We start from the raw sequence: 13,515 nt of genomic DNA on the forward strand, positions 1-13,515 counted from the left end.
CTCAGCGTATTTAAGAATTAATATGTTACATCCATTAACGGAAATTTAAGTTTAACATTTTTTACTCCCCCTAGCCATGACTTGATTCTGCTAGCTTTACTCAGAATCGATCAAGTTAAGCTAGTGTGCCAAATGCATTTTTTTCTCAGGAGCAGGTTGGATCAGTTCTCCAGTGCTGTGCAATGGCTCCTGCATTAGCACTCTTTCTTGTCGTAGCAGCACTTCGGCAGTTCAGCAAGGTGGGACATACACCTTTTTATGAGGGATGGGTTTCACATTGCCTCTCTTGGCTGTGCCTAATGTGTAAACACGAGGGACAAAAGAGTGGTCAGTGTTTCCATAATGGCATGGCCCCCAGTGGGCTCATGAATATTCACTTATTAAATGGTTCATATGCCTTTAAACCCATCACTTACTGGAGCACAAATCAGTCAAGATTTGCATTTTGCTTGCTATTCAAGTTTTTAAACTCATGAGCTCTCTTGCCTAATGACAAGAATATTTATCCAGGTTAATTGATAAAATCTCCTCAACATAAAGTGCTCTAGGAAATAATTTCAGAGCATTTACATGTTATATTAACATCTCATTATTTTATTCAACACCCCCAGAGCAAGTGGGGATGTAGGATGAACAGAGTGTGTTTTCTAATGGCATTTTCTCTAGAAAAAAGCTCATCTACTTCTCTTCTAACGTACCTATCTGTATGTTGTCTTTTGCTTAAGACCTAATATCCTTAAAGATCTAAGCATACAGCTCTTTCAATATTAGCTGTCAAAATATGAATTCAAGCAAAGCAGTTGTTAGATTTTGAATACTGAATGCATTCAACTGATTGTTGTATTTTAGAGTGAGTTTGAATAGCAAATTTGAAAAATAGAAAAAAACCAGCAGGTTTGCTGTATGGTCATAAGCAATATGTAAAGAGCAATAGAGTCCGAATTTCTTAAATAAATGATTCGTTACAGGCTGGTACCCCAAGCTTTTTTCCCACCTTTGCTGTTGCTCTTGTCTGCCTGAGTTTTCTGTGAATTTACATCACGATAAATGTGTCCTTAAAGCAGGGAAACAAAGAGATAAAATAGAGGGTTGAAATTTGTGTGGAATAAGTCACTCGTAAAAATTCTAGTATCTCATGTTTGATTGTTGTATTTTGTAATGTTTCTTCCTGTTGTCCATAAAGAATTCACGCTGGTGATTTTTCTCCTGTATTATTAAGTGTTTCAAGCTGAGTCATTTCAAATTATCTCAGTATTAATTTTGTTGGCAGCAGACTGAAAGGAAAACCTTGTACTTTTCTGCTCAGGTGGGAGAAGGAAGACTAATTGATGTTATCGTAAATGGGAATGAAGCTAAATACTTGTCCTCCACTACTGAATTGAATGAAATTAGGGCAGAGTAGGTTGTTCGTCAATAGGAAGTTATGATGAAAAGCAATTAGAACACGTCCTTCATTATAAATGGGAATGCAATATCAACTTTTTAGGCTCTGGACAAATCTCCGTTAAAGGAAAATATGTTTGTCCAAGTCACATTCTGTAGTAATACTTATTAAACTGTTGAAGTTTAATAAACTTGAATCTTTGTATTTAAAGTGGGTACTTTAAATGGCTAATCCACAGTCAGCAGTTAATAATATTTAATTCCACTCTTTCAGACATAAAAATACTGTCATCATTTTTCTAGATTTTCTTACAAGATGAGAAAGTGTCTTTCCATTTAATTCTGTCTTATTCTGCTTCCTGCACTAACATAATTACCTTTTGTAGTCTCTTGTATTTCTTATATTCCTTCCTCACTTCCCAGCTCCAAACAAAAGAAAAAAAATGACTTGTCATTTCTCTCTGGCAAACACCAACAGCAGGAAGAAAATTCTCACTTATTTATTACATATACATAATTTTCACTAGTATTTTTTGGAATATTTTGCTTAACTTCTCTTTTGAGTCACGCCCACAACCGCTCACTTTCCTGACGTTTTAAGGTCAGCTAGATGTTACTGGCAGTTATGGGGTTAAAAGCTCCTGAGGAAGACGTTGCTGTGTTGATGGGAGACTACCAGGAAAACCCAGCTGTTCTAAGCAGTGGTTTGGGTATCATTATTAGTTTTATCTAATGTGTCAATACTAAGCACTCGAGACTGTTTTTAATGAAAATGGAATTCTAATCACAACAGGGATTTACTGACCTGCCTGCCTCTTTCTGCTGAAGTTCAATATTTAGACATCACATTATTACATTCAGAATTTCCTCTTTAAATCCCATTTTAAGCTCTGACAACCAAATCCTTCTGGATTCTGAGGTTTGCATGCAGGTATCTGTACAGCCACCCAGCCCTGACAACCCAAAGCTGCTGGCAGCATGGTTATTACAGAAATTCTGTAGGACAACAGTAGCAGATCCTGAGATTCTGGAGAAGTTCTCGGAACACAGTGGCTCTCGTTCTCTGTGTAGTTGAAAAGAGTACTTTGATTCTTCAGGATCTGTTAGTGTGAGTCTTGAATACTTCTTAAGCAAGAGGTGCTGACGTTCGTAGTCCGCAATGGATTTTGTATTATTCCATACGTAAATTCTTTTTCATTACAAGTTCATTTCTACTGCCCAAACCATCAAATGGCAAGAAGTTCCTTAAGTCAGCCATGACTCTTCGAAGCACTTTGGTTCTGAACCCAACTACTGTCTGTTTCATCTGATGTTTCCTAATTTTTTTATTAGGAGGGAAAATGAGTATTCATGTTCTGTTCACCTTCTCCATTCTAATTATAATTCTGTTTTCATACCTATGTATCTCTTCTTTTTAATCATGTATTTTCTTAGTCCATTAAACTCTCTTTCGTACAGGTGCCCTTTATATCTTTTCCTCTCCTTCTTAATTTTCTTTAAATCAGGTCTGTAATCAGGCTCTGAATTTTTTTTTTTTCTTTTACTTTCAACTTTTAATTCTGTGTTCCTGTGTAACGCCGTACGTTTACTCCCTGGGAATTAATTGGAGTGGACAGATGAAAGTGTCTGGCTTCCAAGATGCTTTACTAGTTGCCTCCCCTGCTTCCATTTCCCTGTCCCCTTAATATTTCCACCCGTCTTGAAAGCCCAGCACTTTTCAAAGAAGAGCAAGTTTTTGCAGTAGATGCTTTTTGGTCCTCAAAAATATCGCATAACAGTTAAAGGTGGGCAAATATCTTATTACTTGTCACATTCTTTAAATATACTAGATCTTTTAAGGGCGTAATCAGAAATCGATGCAGAGTTGCACTCTTTTGTTGTAAGATTTCACTGAATAATTCTAATGGGAGATTTTCACACTGGATGTCATTCAGAAACTTTTTGTTTTATTCTTCTCTTATTTATTTGGTCTGACCAGGTTGGTTAGATGAATCACTTGCTACTAGTATGACATACTTATAACAGTTTGTTTTTATTCTTTGCTTACATGGATATTTTCTGGATTAACAGCTCTTTCTCCCTCCCTTCAGTCCCAGTGTCCTTCTGAAGTTCTGTGGGGGAAAGACAGACAAGCAACAAACAAACCTTTTTTCAATATACCTGGTCCATTTCTGTAAATAAATGATGCAAACTGAATTAAAAGAGAATTGATCTGGGGGCAAACCTAACCTTCGAAAACTTCTCTGCTTTGCCATAAGCTTCACGAAGAACAAAGACTCTTAAAAGTTGTTGCTTATTTCACTTCTAATAGTATTAAATCTAAATCTAGCAAACTTGAAGAACATAGCATGAATATTTAAATCCAAGGCGGAAAGGAGGAGGTTGCCTGGTCTGTTTTGTTATTGTGTAAGATTCAAACAAGTGCTACATGGAATAACAAGCATCGTGATTCAGAAATGTGATCCGTTTTCTGTTTCTGGAGGCTCTGCTCCATTTGATTCCAACGACACAGCAACACCCAGAGGTACCAGGGCTCTTGAGCTTCACAAAACTGCTTCTGTCCAGGAAGGGAAACACAGAGAATGATACGGAGTTGGGAGGGGGCAGAGAGAGATTTTTATTGGAAGCTGTTAAAGTGGTTGCTATGAGACCTTCTCCAGCTAACACCGGCACAGCAGCGAGTGTGAGGCTGATAAATCATACCTCTTGTGTTATACCTTTCCTTTCTGCCTTTCTGCTTTTTTTTTTCCTAACACAGCTTTTATAATTGTTTAACATCAGAGAAAGCACCTGCCAGTTGCTTTTTCTTCCCTTTTGCTCCCTTCTTCTGCCTCGTGCAAGATGGAGCTAGAAAATGAAACGATCAGCTCCTCCAGCAATTCTTCAGCAGGCTCCAGAGAGTACAAGGTGGTGATGCTAGGAGCGGGGGGAGTTGGCAAAAGCGGTAAGTTTGAGCAACAGCATTTTTGGGGGAAAGGGGTGAACCGGGAGTGTAAAGTTTACCGAACAAGAACATTTAATGAGGGGTTTCATTCCTCTTTCTCTTGCACATGGCTTGAATAAAAGACTATAATTCGTGACTGGGGCAATGAGTCAGCTTAACTGTTACAGACTGAAACGTTATAAGCCTTTTTAATTGGATATTTCTGTAACACTAACCTTGGCTCCGTTGTCTGTGAGGAGAGAGAGGTCAGGTCGCTGCTGTTAGTTTAACAGCCAGCCGTCATGTCGCTCCAGCACTTGGTGGATGCTTTGCTGGATAGTGTGGATATAACTTGTTGGCCTGATGGTCCTTGTGCTCAGGCAGAAATGAAACTAGCTGCAAAGTCAGCTGTACAGTGCAAAGTGTGCAGGATGCCCTCCTGGGACTCTGTTTTCTTCCCCACGTATTCTTTTGACTTTTTTGCTGAGTGTCGTTGTGGCTCAGCTGGTGTTAGTCTCCTCTCCTGTCCGGACAGTTACAGAATGCATGTCTGAGTCTCACTTCAGGAGATAAGGTGGATTTGCACCGTATTTTAATATCACTGTCCAGGGCTGGCAAGATATGCTGGTGTCTGACAATGGTATCTCTTTAGAGGAGTCATTATTTTCTCCAGAATATGTTTTCTTTTTCCCAGATATTATCACCTTTGATTTATTCTCACTGACACTAGCGTTCTCTGTTCTTAAAAAGACTTTGCTGAACGTGCAGTGTTTGTCTCAGAAGCCAGTGTATTGAGCTGGCCACACAACAAGCATTTGATTACATCTTCTGGAAATTCAAAAGAAAAAGATAAGAAGAAAACAAACAACAAAAAAAGGGATAATATGATATATCCAGGCTCGATTCCACAGAAATTTCAGGATAAATAGACTGTGACACTGAACTCTAATAATTATGTAGCTCAAATAAGTTTTATTTCTTATTCAAACAACAAGACAAGGTATAAATGCAAAAAATTAAATATTGGAAGTGGATATAATTTCCTCTCTGTATCCATAATCTCTGTTCTCTTGTTATGTTTGGCTTCAACTTCAGTGGCACATCTTTCAGTGAAAGCTATTTCCCATCGGTATTGCTTAACCAAGCAGACAATTCTTGCACAGATGTTATGCTATGAGCACTATATAAAACGGGAAAGAAGAAAATATTGGTTATCTCAGAGTAACTTTCTGCAATTTCAAATTACCCTTTCCATGGTAAAGCAGGTATCCAGGATGTGTCAGCTGGAACTTTCAGTAAATTGTCACTTTTTTTTTTTCCCCTGAGTGCATCCAAAAGATGGCAGCAATTTTTCCCAAAGATATTATTGTAAGAACAATGTAATTTTGAAGACTCATTCACAAAACCAAAAGATATTACTAGCTATACCATATTCATAGTATAACTGAATCATAACAGCCAAATTTTATATACACATTGACAAAATTTTAGAGTTCCCATTTACTATAAGAGTTTTAAAGCACAAATGAATTTTATTCAAATCTCCTTTTTCAGAAAACATTAGCTGTTGATTTCATGAGAATAAAGCCTTCAATTCTGTGGGTTACATAAGGGAATGATACACCTCCGAAGCCGAGGGCCACATAATTGTTCAGGAGGAATTGGGTGTCTGTATGGTCTAAAGAAATAAAAATAGGATGAAGTGGATAGCTGTGACATTTAATGGGATTAATGAAAACTTCCTGTTGTTTTCACAAAAGTGAAACTTGTGGGGGAAAAAAACCTGAGAATTCAGATTTTGGAAGAAAGGAGGTGGGCAGTTCCTCATTTGTTGGCTATGAGCTTCCAGTGTGGGATAGGCATGAAATATTTCACTAGAATCCTGAGATAGTCCAACTGATAGAATTCTGATAGAGATAAGGAGAAAATTATATTCCATAAATCATTAACTCATTCTGACTGTTGCATTGGCAGGATTAATTTACACTGGATTAAAAGCAGAAAAATACCTGAATGACTACTTTGATTCTCCAAGATGAGCTCTGCTTTCCTCTAATGACCTAGGTTCACTCTGTCCAGGAAATCATGAATTTAACCATAAAAAAAGGTCAGAGTAGAATAAAAATGAGAGATTAAAAAAAAGTTCAATTTCCAATTTAGAATTTCACACATAAGTGATATATAGGATGATGTGTTGATAATATCCTGGCTTCTTTCCCCTTCTTCTCTCTCCTCCTTTGCTTTTTAAGTCATGATAAAAACAGTTACAGCTGGGGTTAAGTTGCTGAGTGGGAAACCTCTTTTAGATGAAAGCCTTTCCATTCCTCATTTTCTTCAATATTAAATAATTCAGGTTTGGAAATATTTTTCCTTAAGAACCAAGCTGCAGAAATATTAGATTTCTTTTTGCCTTGGACGTAGTTCACTTCTAGAGATCCCCTGGGCATTTTGATCTTCTGTTTCCCACCCCCCTCTGCTCCCTTACTGTGTTGCTTCCCACTGTATGTATGGAGGTCTTTGCACTGAAAATCGCGTGCTCGTCGCGAGGGGCTGAGGGTGGTGATTGTATGTGAGGACAGGGAGGAGTGAGGAAGAGGACGCCAACAATGGAGGTTCTTTTGACATTGGTGTTTATAGAATATTTGCTTTGGGTTGTCAGGCTTGTCTCTTCAGCTCTGTGCAAGATGGCAAACAACCCAGAAGGATGGCCACCCTCTTGTTATTTGGGCTTTTCAGTGCAGTAGATATTTCACAGGAACTGGTAATAGAAGAAAACTCAGCACATCCAAGTCTGATACCCACCACGTTCAGAGTAATGACGTGTAAAAGGCAAATGCTTTAAGAATTGTTACTTAAGCATCCTCACGTTTCAAAATCAGTGCCAGGGGGGAAAAAAAAAAACTCTGCCACTATTTTATAGGAGGAAAAAACACCACATGGAACCCCAGAGTTTGGAACAAATAGGTAATAGTGGAGTTTAAATAAAATATACAAATCTATATGTATATTTTCTTGGGAATTGATTTCTGTACTGTAATTAGAGATTATACAGTCCCTAGAATGAGTTATCCCTTCTGGGACTTCTGAAAATAGAACTATTTTTGTTTTCAGAGCAATATGCTAATTTATTACTTTGTGTAGGTTGTGTCTGACATCAAGAACAGCTACACACTCTGCTGCAAGTTCAGACCAAAATTAGGCTAGAACCAGGAATTAAACTGAAATAAAAAAAAAAAATAAACAGAAATTTTCTAGGGACTCTCATTTGATTATAGTCCATACTGAAATGGCACATTTCTAAGGATAGTTAAATTTTAATAAAAAAAAAAATTTGACACTCGGTCTTCTCTGGTTCGATGACAAATCTCAGGTCAGCTCAGTACTGGTCAAACCTACCTCAAGTTGCCTGATGTAGGGTTTAAACCCTAAGAATCTTAGTGGTTTTGAAACAGGTTTTGCTTACAAATACCTTCAGAGATCTGCATGTGGACAATGAACCTAGTACTCTCATTGCCCCTAGTCTGATGCAGCTCAGACCTCTGGGTTTAGATCTATTTTTCAGCGTTACAAAAAATATACACAGAAGAGCCTCTAAATCCTGAGACCATGCATTACTGGCTTATATTTAGCAAACTAATTACACTAATAACAATAATTAACTCCAGTACACTCTGCAAAACATTAGCAATAACTAACCAAGGGGTTGTACAGTAACTACTAAAAAGAACAAACAAATTGATGTACCTGTGCAACTGAATGAAACAGAAAATCTCTGTCCAATGAAGAAACGTTATTATCTAGGCATCCTTCAAATGTTGATCAGATTTCTTCATAATCTAAATTTACGTGCATCTTTTTGGCTGAATGAAAATGTTAGTCTAGTTTGTTTTGGGTTTTTTCGTAATGCTAGTTAAAGTTGGTCTATTTAAGCGTGGAGATGATCTACTGTTATTCCTGGTAATAACATGAATTACATGTTTTTCCATGTAATTACATGGGAAAAAGTAACAAACGTGTGGGTTTTTTTAATCCCTGTTTTGTTTTTTTTTTTATTCTAGGAATTGGATTAAATCATAGGATCATAGAATCGTAGAATAGTTTGGGTTAGAAAGGACCTTGTCAACCTCCCCACAGTGAGCAGGGACATCTGCAACCAGAGCAGGGTGCTCAGAGCCCCGTCCAGCCTGACCTGGGATGGTCCCAGGGATGGGGCATCCACCACCTCTCTGGGCAACCTGGGCCAGGGTTTCACCTCCCTCAGTGTGAAACATTTCTTCCTTCTATCTACTCGAAATCTGCCCTCTTTTAGTTTAAAACCATCACCCCTTGTCCTATGGCAACAGGCCCTGCTAAAAAGTCTGTCCCCATCTTTCTCCTCAGCCCCTCTCAGCCCTGGCAGCTGCAGGAAGGTCTCCCCGGAGCCTTCTCTGCTCCAGGCTGAGCCCCCCCAGCTCTCCCAGCCTGTCCTCCCAGCAGAGGGGTTCCAGCCCTCGGAGCGTTGCTGGGGCCTCCTCTGGCCCCGCTCCAGCATTTCCTTTTTTCCCATCACCAAAATAATCCCCAATTTTCTTTCATTTATGTGATCATCTGCCTTTTTCTGACTAGTTTTACCTCTTATTCTGTCTATATAAGAAAATTCCATGCCTATTCATTTCAATTATGTCCTCATAACAAGGTTCTGCAGTAAATAGAGAGAGGACCATGGAATATGTACTGAAGAATTGGCCCACTCCAGCTGTTTGTTAATCCCTTGGAGATAAATTAGCATATGATCCAGGCTACACTGGAAAAGGATGAAGAGCAAAGGTGGAGATCCCGCTGGTCTCAGAAGAGCTGAGGTTGAAAAGTACCATTTGGGTCTGCTGGTGCTGTCCTCATACCATCAGAAGGCTGAGTGTTGTAGAACACACTTCTGACCAAACACCTTCTCAGTAGGGGTTTCTTTTGGGGGGTTGGTTTTGGTTTTGGTTGTTGTTTTTGTTTTTCCCAATATGCTCTCCGGTACAGCCATGCTTGCCTACGTGCCTGGTAAGTGGATCGAAGGAAAAAGCTTGGCCTTCTGTTGTCTTCTGAGCCAAACCCATAGCCAGAATGAAGGTGGAGGATTAAGTTACTGCTTAGTATGAGTCAAGGTGAAAAAAGTAACTTTTCAAGTGTTTGGGCATGCTGTGGATTACAGTTAAGGCAAACCAAATTGCTTTTTTCTCCCCAAAGTCTACATGAGTATAGTTTTTGGTGTCTAATTTGGTACTGCTTCTCCTGTGACTGCACAAATACGCATCTTTTTTTAACTAGAGTAGAAATTGAGACGCCCAGTTAACAAAGACATACATCTGCATCCCCCTGAAAAGAAATGTTTGTTCCCTCATCATCCTCTGTCTGGAAAAAAGGTAATTTGGATTTTTAAGGCCAAATATAAGACCCTGGCAATTTCAGGGAAATACTTATTCAAATGAAGAAAAAGAATTTTAAAAGTGGGAAAGAAGAAAGGATATCTATTTGTTGTCCAGAGAAAAAAATCCTTGCATGGTAATAGTTCTGAAAACATAATGGTATTGATGAGTCAAAATTACATACAGATTCCCTTGGTCACTTCACACTACTGATTGTAACCTGTGATCAGCTGTGACCTGATGTGGAACTGTCAGTGCAAGGCTGGGAAAGGAAGAGAGGAGACGGCAGAATGATAACAGCGGTACAGCCCAAAAGACATCATAATACTTCTTGACAATTATGTATCCATGGAGAAAAAATCCTAACTGAACACTATAAGCCACCAGCTAAGTTTATCATGTCTGGGGTGCTGTAAACTAAATTGCAGTCCTAGTTCCAATGAAGAATTACATACATCATATACAGATCGAGGGTGGTGTAGGTTGTATTTTCTCCATGAAAAAAATAATTGTAGAGAAGGTGCACCAGTGCCAGACGACCAGAACCCTGGGTATGAGCAACTTCCAGTTTTTCCAGTAAACCAGATTATGCGCTGGAGACTTTATAAATGCAGAGGTCTGATATATTTGTGATCTTTGATGACAAAACTGTTCTTATGTTTCAGTTACCTTCACAGATAGGTCATGGAATTCGTTTCAAGCTCAATTTGGTGTAATTCCAACTTCTAGCCATTTTTTCTTTTATCACTCCTTTATTAACAACTTTGAAAAACTTACTTTTCTTACTTTCCTATCTGTTAATGTCTATAGCCAATGATCAATTCACACCTTGATCTTCTTTCTCTTCAATACATTGAGCATCTGAAACCTCACTCGTAGAAGTTTATTTTGCTGCTCAGAGCATTTTTTTTTCCTTAATTTGAGTGCCCTAGTATTTCCACATCATTTTCTGAATATGAATTCCAAAAATTGACATGCTATCTATTAGTGGCCTTACTAGAAGAAAGATTGCTTACTGATTTCCTCTTGACAGTCCTTTTTGTTCCTTTGAGAATAATGCATTCTTTTGTTCAGGTATAGTTCACAGAGATCACATACAGAGAAATATCTGCAATAACCCTTAAGTTACTTGCTCTTTCCCCCAAAGCAGTTACCTATGCTATCACATCTCTAGTGATGACCTGAATTCTGCATTTCCATATGTGTTATTTTGGAAGTATTTTGCTGGGTTGTTTGAAATTGATGACTCAAATCAGCTTCACCATTGAAGCTCATGACTCAAACAATTCCGGACCCACTTCCTATAGTCTTCATATATTTTTGTGTGTTTGTTATCCACTTGAAAGGATGAAACACATTGCTTATTCATTAATTTTCTCAACTATGGGCCGACCTTGTGGCCAGAATCATTTGCCTTGGGGAAATGGGTTAAAGATGTTTTCATTATTTTGCCAGTTCACGTAATTCAATGGCTGAAGGGGTGGTGGAATTCAGTTATGGCTTCTGCATTTAATAGGATGGTTTATGCATGTGAGATGCCAAGTGGCTACTGAGAAAGCTGTTTGCAGTTCTGGTTTCTTCAATTCCAGAAGCTGTCTGATAAATAGGAGAGAGTTCAGAGAAGACCAACAGAGGTGATAGAAGGGCTGACGCAATATAATTTATGATGACAAATGACTATGTATTCAAATAGGTCTCTCAATCAGTAGTCCATGATTCTTTATTGTACAACTTGCATACGTATACAGTGATTTAATGTAAATGAGACTGGATGCAGCTGTGATGTGAATGGGTTGATCTAACCAGCTTCTCCCATCATGCATCCAGATGATGAATATCCACTTGGCTAAGGCTAGCGAGTGGGCTGGTCACTGTCTGTGCCACTTTGGCATGGGGAACAGAGAACTTACAATATTTATATTAATAAATATTAAGAAAAGAAGACATGTTTTCCAAAATTTGAGGAGGAAAGGGACCAGAAGATTAATCAGTTAAGTGGTAAAATTAGAATTAAAACATGTATAATTACAGATATATGAGATCTTCAGGCCTGACTTCCTTTGGCCAGTAAGAGCAGTATATATCCTTAAACATTTGCTTAAAAGCAAGATGGAACAGCTTGTGGAATAGTCTTTGAAAGGAACAGGTTGGTGAAAGTTCTGTTAGTCTAATTGGTTTACGCTAATTTACGATAGAAGAATACATTATAGAGACTGAGCATTAATAAGCAAATACATCTGAATAGAAAAAGCATTTACAGTTTTCAAACTCTTATAAAGGAGAAGGAATACTCTCATCCTCAAAATTATGAAATATGTTAAAAGTCATCAGGACTTGTGTCTGATGTGACATTACTAATGTGTAAAACAAGCATCTTTATGCTCAGACTGCTTAAGAGGGATCCTAAGGCTGGTCTCAAGACTGGACTTGTTTGTTGTGTACAAAAGAAGTCATTTATGTTGCCTCACACAGAGGCAAAGTACATCCTTTAGAGTATAAAGGCTCCTGTATAACTGGAAACACACTGAGGTGGCAACCTAACAGCAATGGCCACCTGATGTATATATTGGGGAGTGTAGATGGAAGGTAAGTAGACCTGTTAGCTCACCACTTGCAAAAAAAACTGTTCTGCTGATGGAAATGGGATTTATTGATTCAGGACCTTCATCTAAACCTCTTCCATGTGAACAATAATGTGACGTGATTAGAACTCGGGGAAGGTTATATTAATGAATCTGCTTTTCATGGTGCTATTTAGTGGAAGAGGGCTTCCCTGACACAGCAAAGATTTCACTGAGATGTATACTGCGCAGCCTTTCCCATGCGTACTGCTTGCTGCTAAGAGACAGGAAACCTTCAGGGCTGTTCCTCAATGACAGGAATGGAACTGGCAAAGACCGTCCTGGTTTCAAGCAGACACAAATCTGCCATTTGAAATGCCCAGATTGAAGTCTCAGAGGAGGGAACAAGCACTGTTTCATGACAATGACTGGGCACTGTCGGTATCTTTGCTGTAAACAATCTGTTGAGACAGCCACAGGAACCGTTTCCCTTCCAAGCCACCCCTGCTGCTGCACTGAGCCATCTGCAGCATTTTCGGCATGTGCTATCTGGTAGAATTTGGATGAGATTAAATCCATTAGGGACGCTCTTGAAAGCACAACTAGGTAAGATTTTTTTTTTTGTTCCTTCTGTTGCTGCTTTCATCTCTTTTCTTTCCATACATTCCATTTTAGTTCCTTCCATTCCTCTGGTAATCCTTTTCCACTTTTAATTTGTTCATTGACTTTAATTAGTCTTCCCTTTATGCCTGCGAGCCTTTAAATTTTTTTTTCCTAGAAGCTAGAAGACTCATCATGGTCACACAGCTCTATTGACAGGTATTGAATGTTACTAAAGCAATGTACAGGGTCCCAGTTTCAGAGGTCTTGCTGTCTTGAGAAGACACTTTGCTGCAAGCTATAGTGGTTTGCTAATACATTACCCGCCCACTAACCAGATCCTAGGGGACACAATGGCTAAACCCACTTTGTTTCAAGTTGTGTGGAGGATATGCAAAAGTGGTGTGTGTGGGGGAGTGTGTGGGTATAAAAGACCAGTGTGTTCGGGTCTGGGACCTCCAATGTAAGAAGGACATGGACCTGTTGGAGCGAGTCCACAGGAGGGCTACGATGCCTCTCCTGTGAAGACAGGCTGAGAGAGTTGGGGTTCAGCCTGGAGAAGAGAAGGCTCCGGGGAGACCTTCTTGCAGGACTGAAAGGGGGCTTAGAAGAAAGATGGGGACAGACTTTTTACAAGGGCATGTAGTCATAGGGC

The 13,515-nt window shown here is 39.0% G+C and overlaps 1 protein-coding gene across 1 annotated transcript in view; it reads left to right on the plus strand.

Annotated features, from left to right (window-relative positions):
• Nucleotides 1–4,224: 4,224 nt before the first annotated feature.
• LOC309415038 (GTP-binding protein Rit2) overlaps nt 4,225–13,515 on the plus strand; it is a gene marked incomplete at both ends in the record, with an annotated part of 193,935 nt that continues 184,644 nt past the window's right edge. The window contains one exon of the mRNA XM_082012429.1: nt 4,225–4,327. Coding sequence (XP_081868555.1) covers nt 4,225–4,327 — 103 coding nt within the window. The remainder of the gene's footprint in view (nt 4,328–13,515) is intronic.

Source organism: Phaethon aethereus, assembly GCF_964289735.1.
Source record: "Phaethon aethereus genome assembly, chromosome: W".
In the NCBI taxonomy this organism is placed as follows: domain Eukaryota; kingdom Metazoa; phylum Chordata; class Aves; order Phaethontiformes; family Phaethontidae; genus Phaethon; species Phaethon aethereus.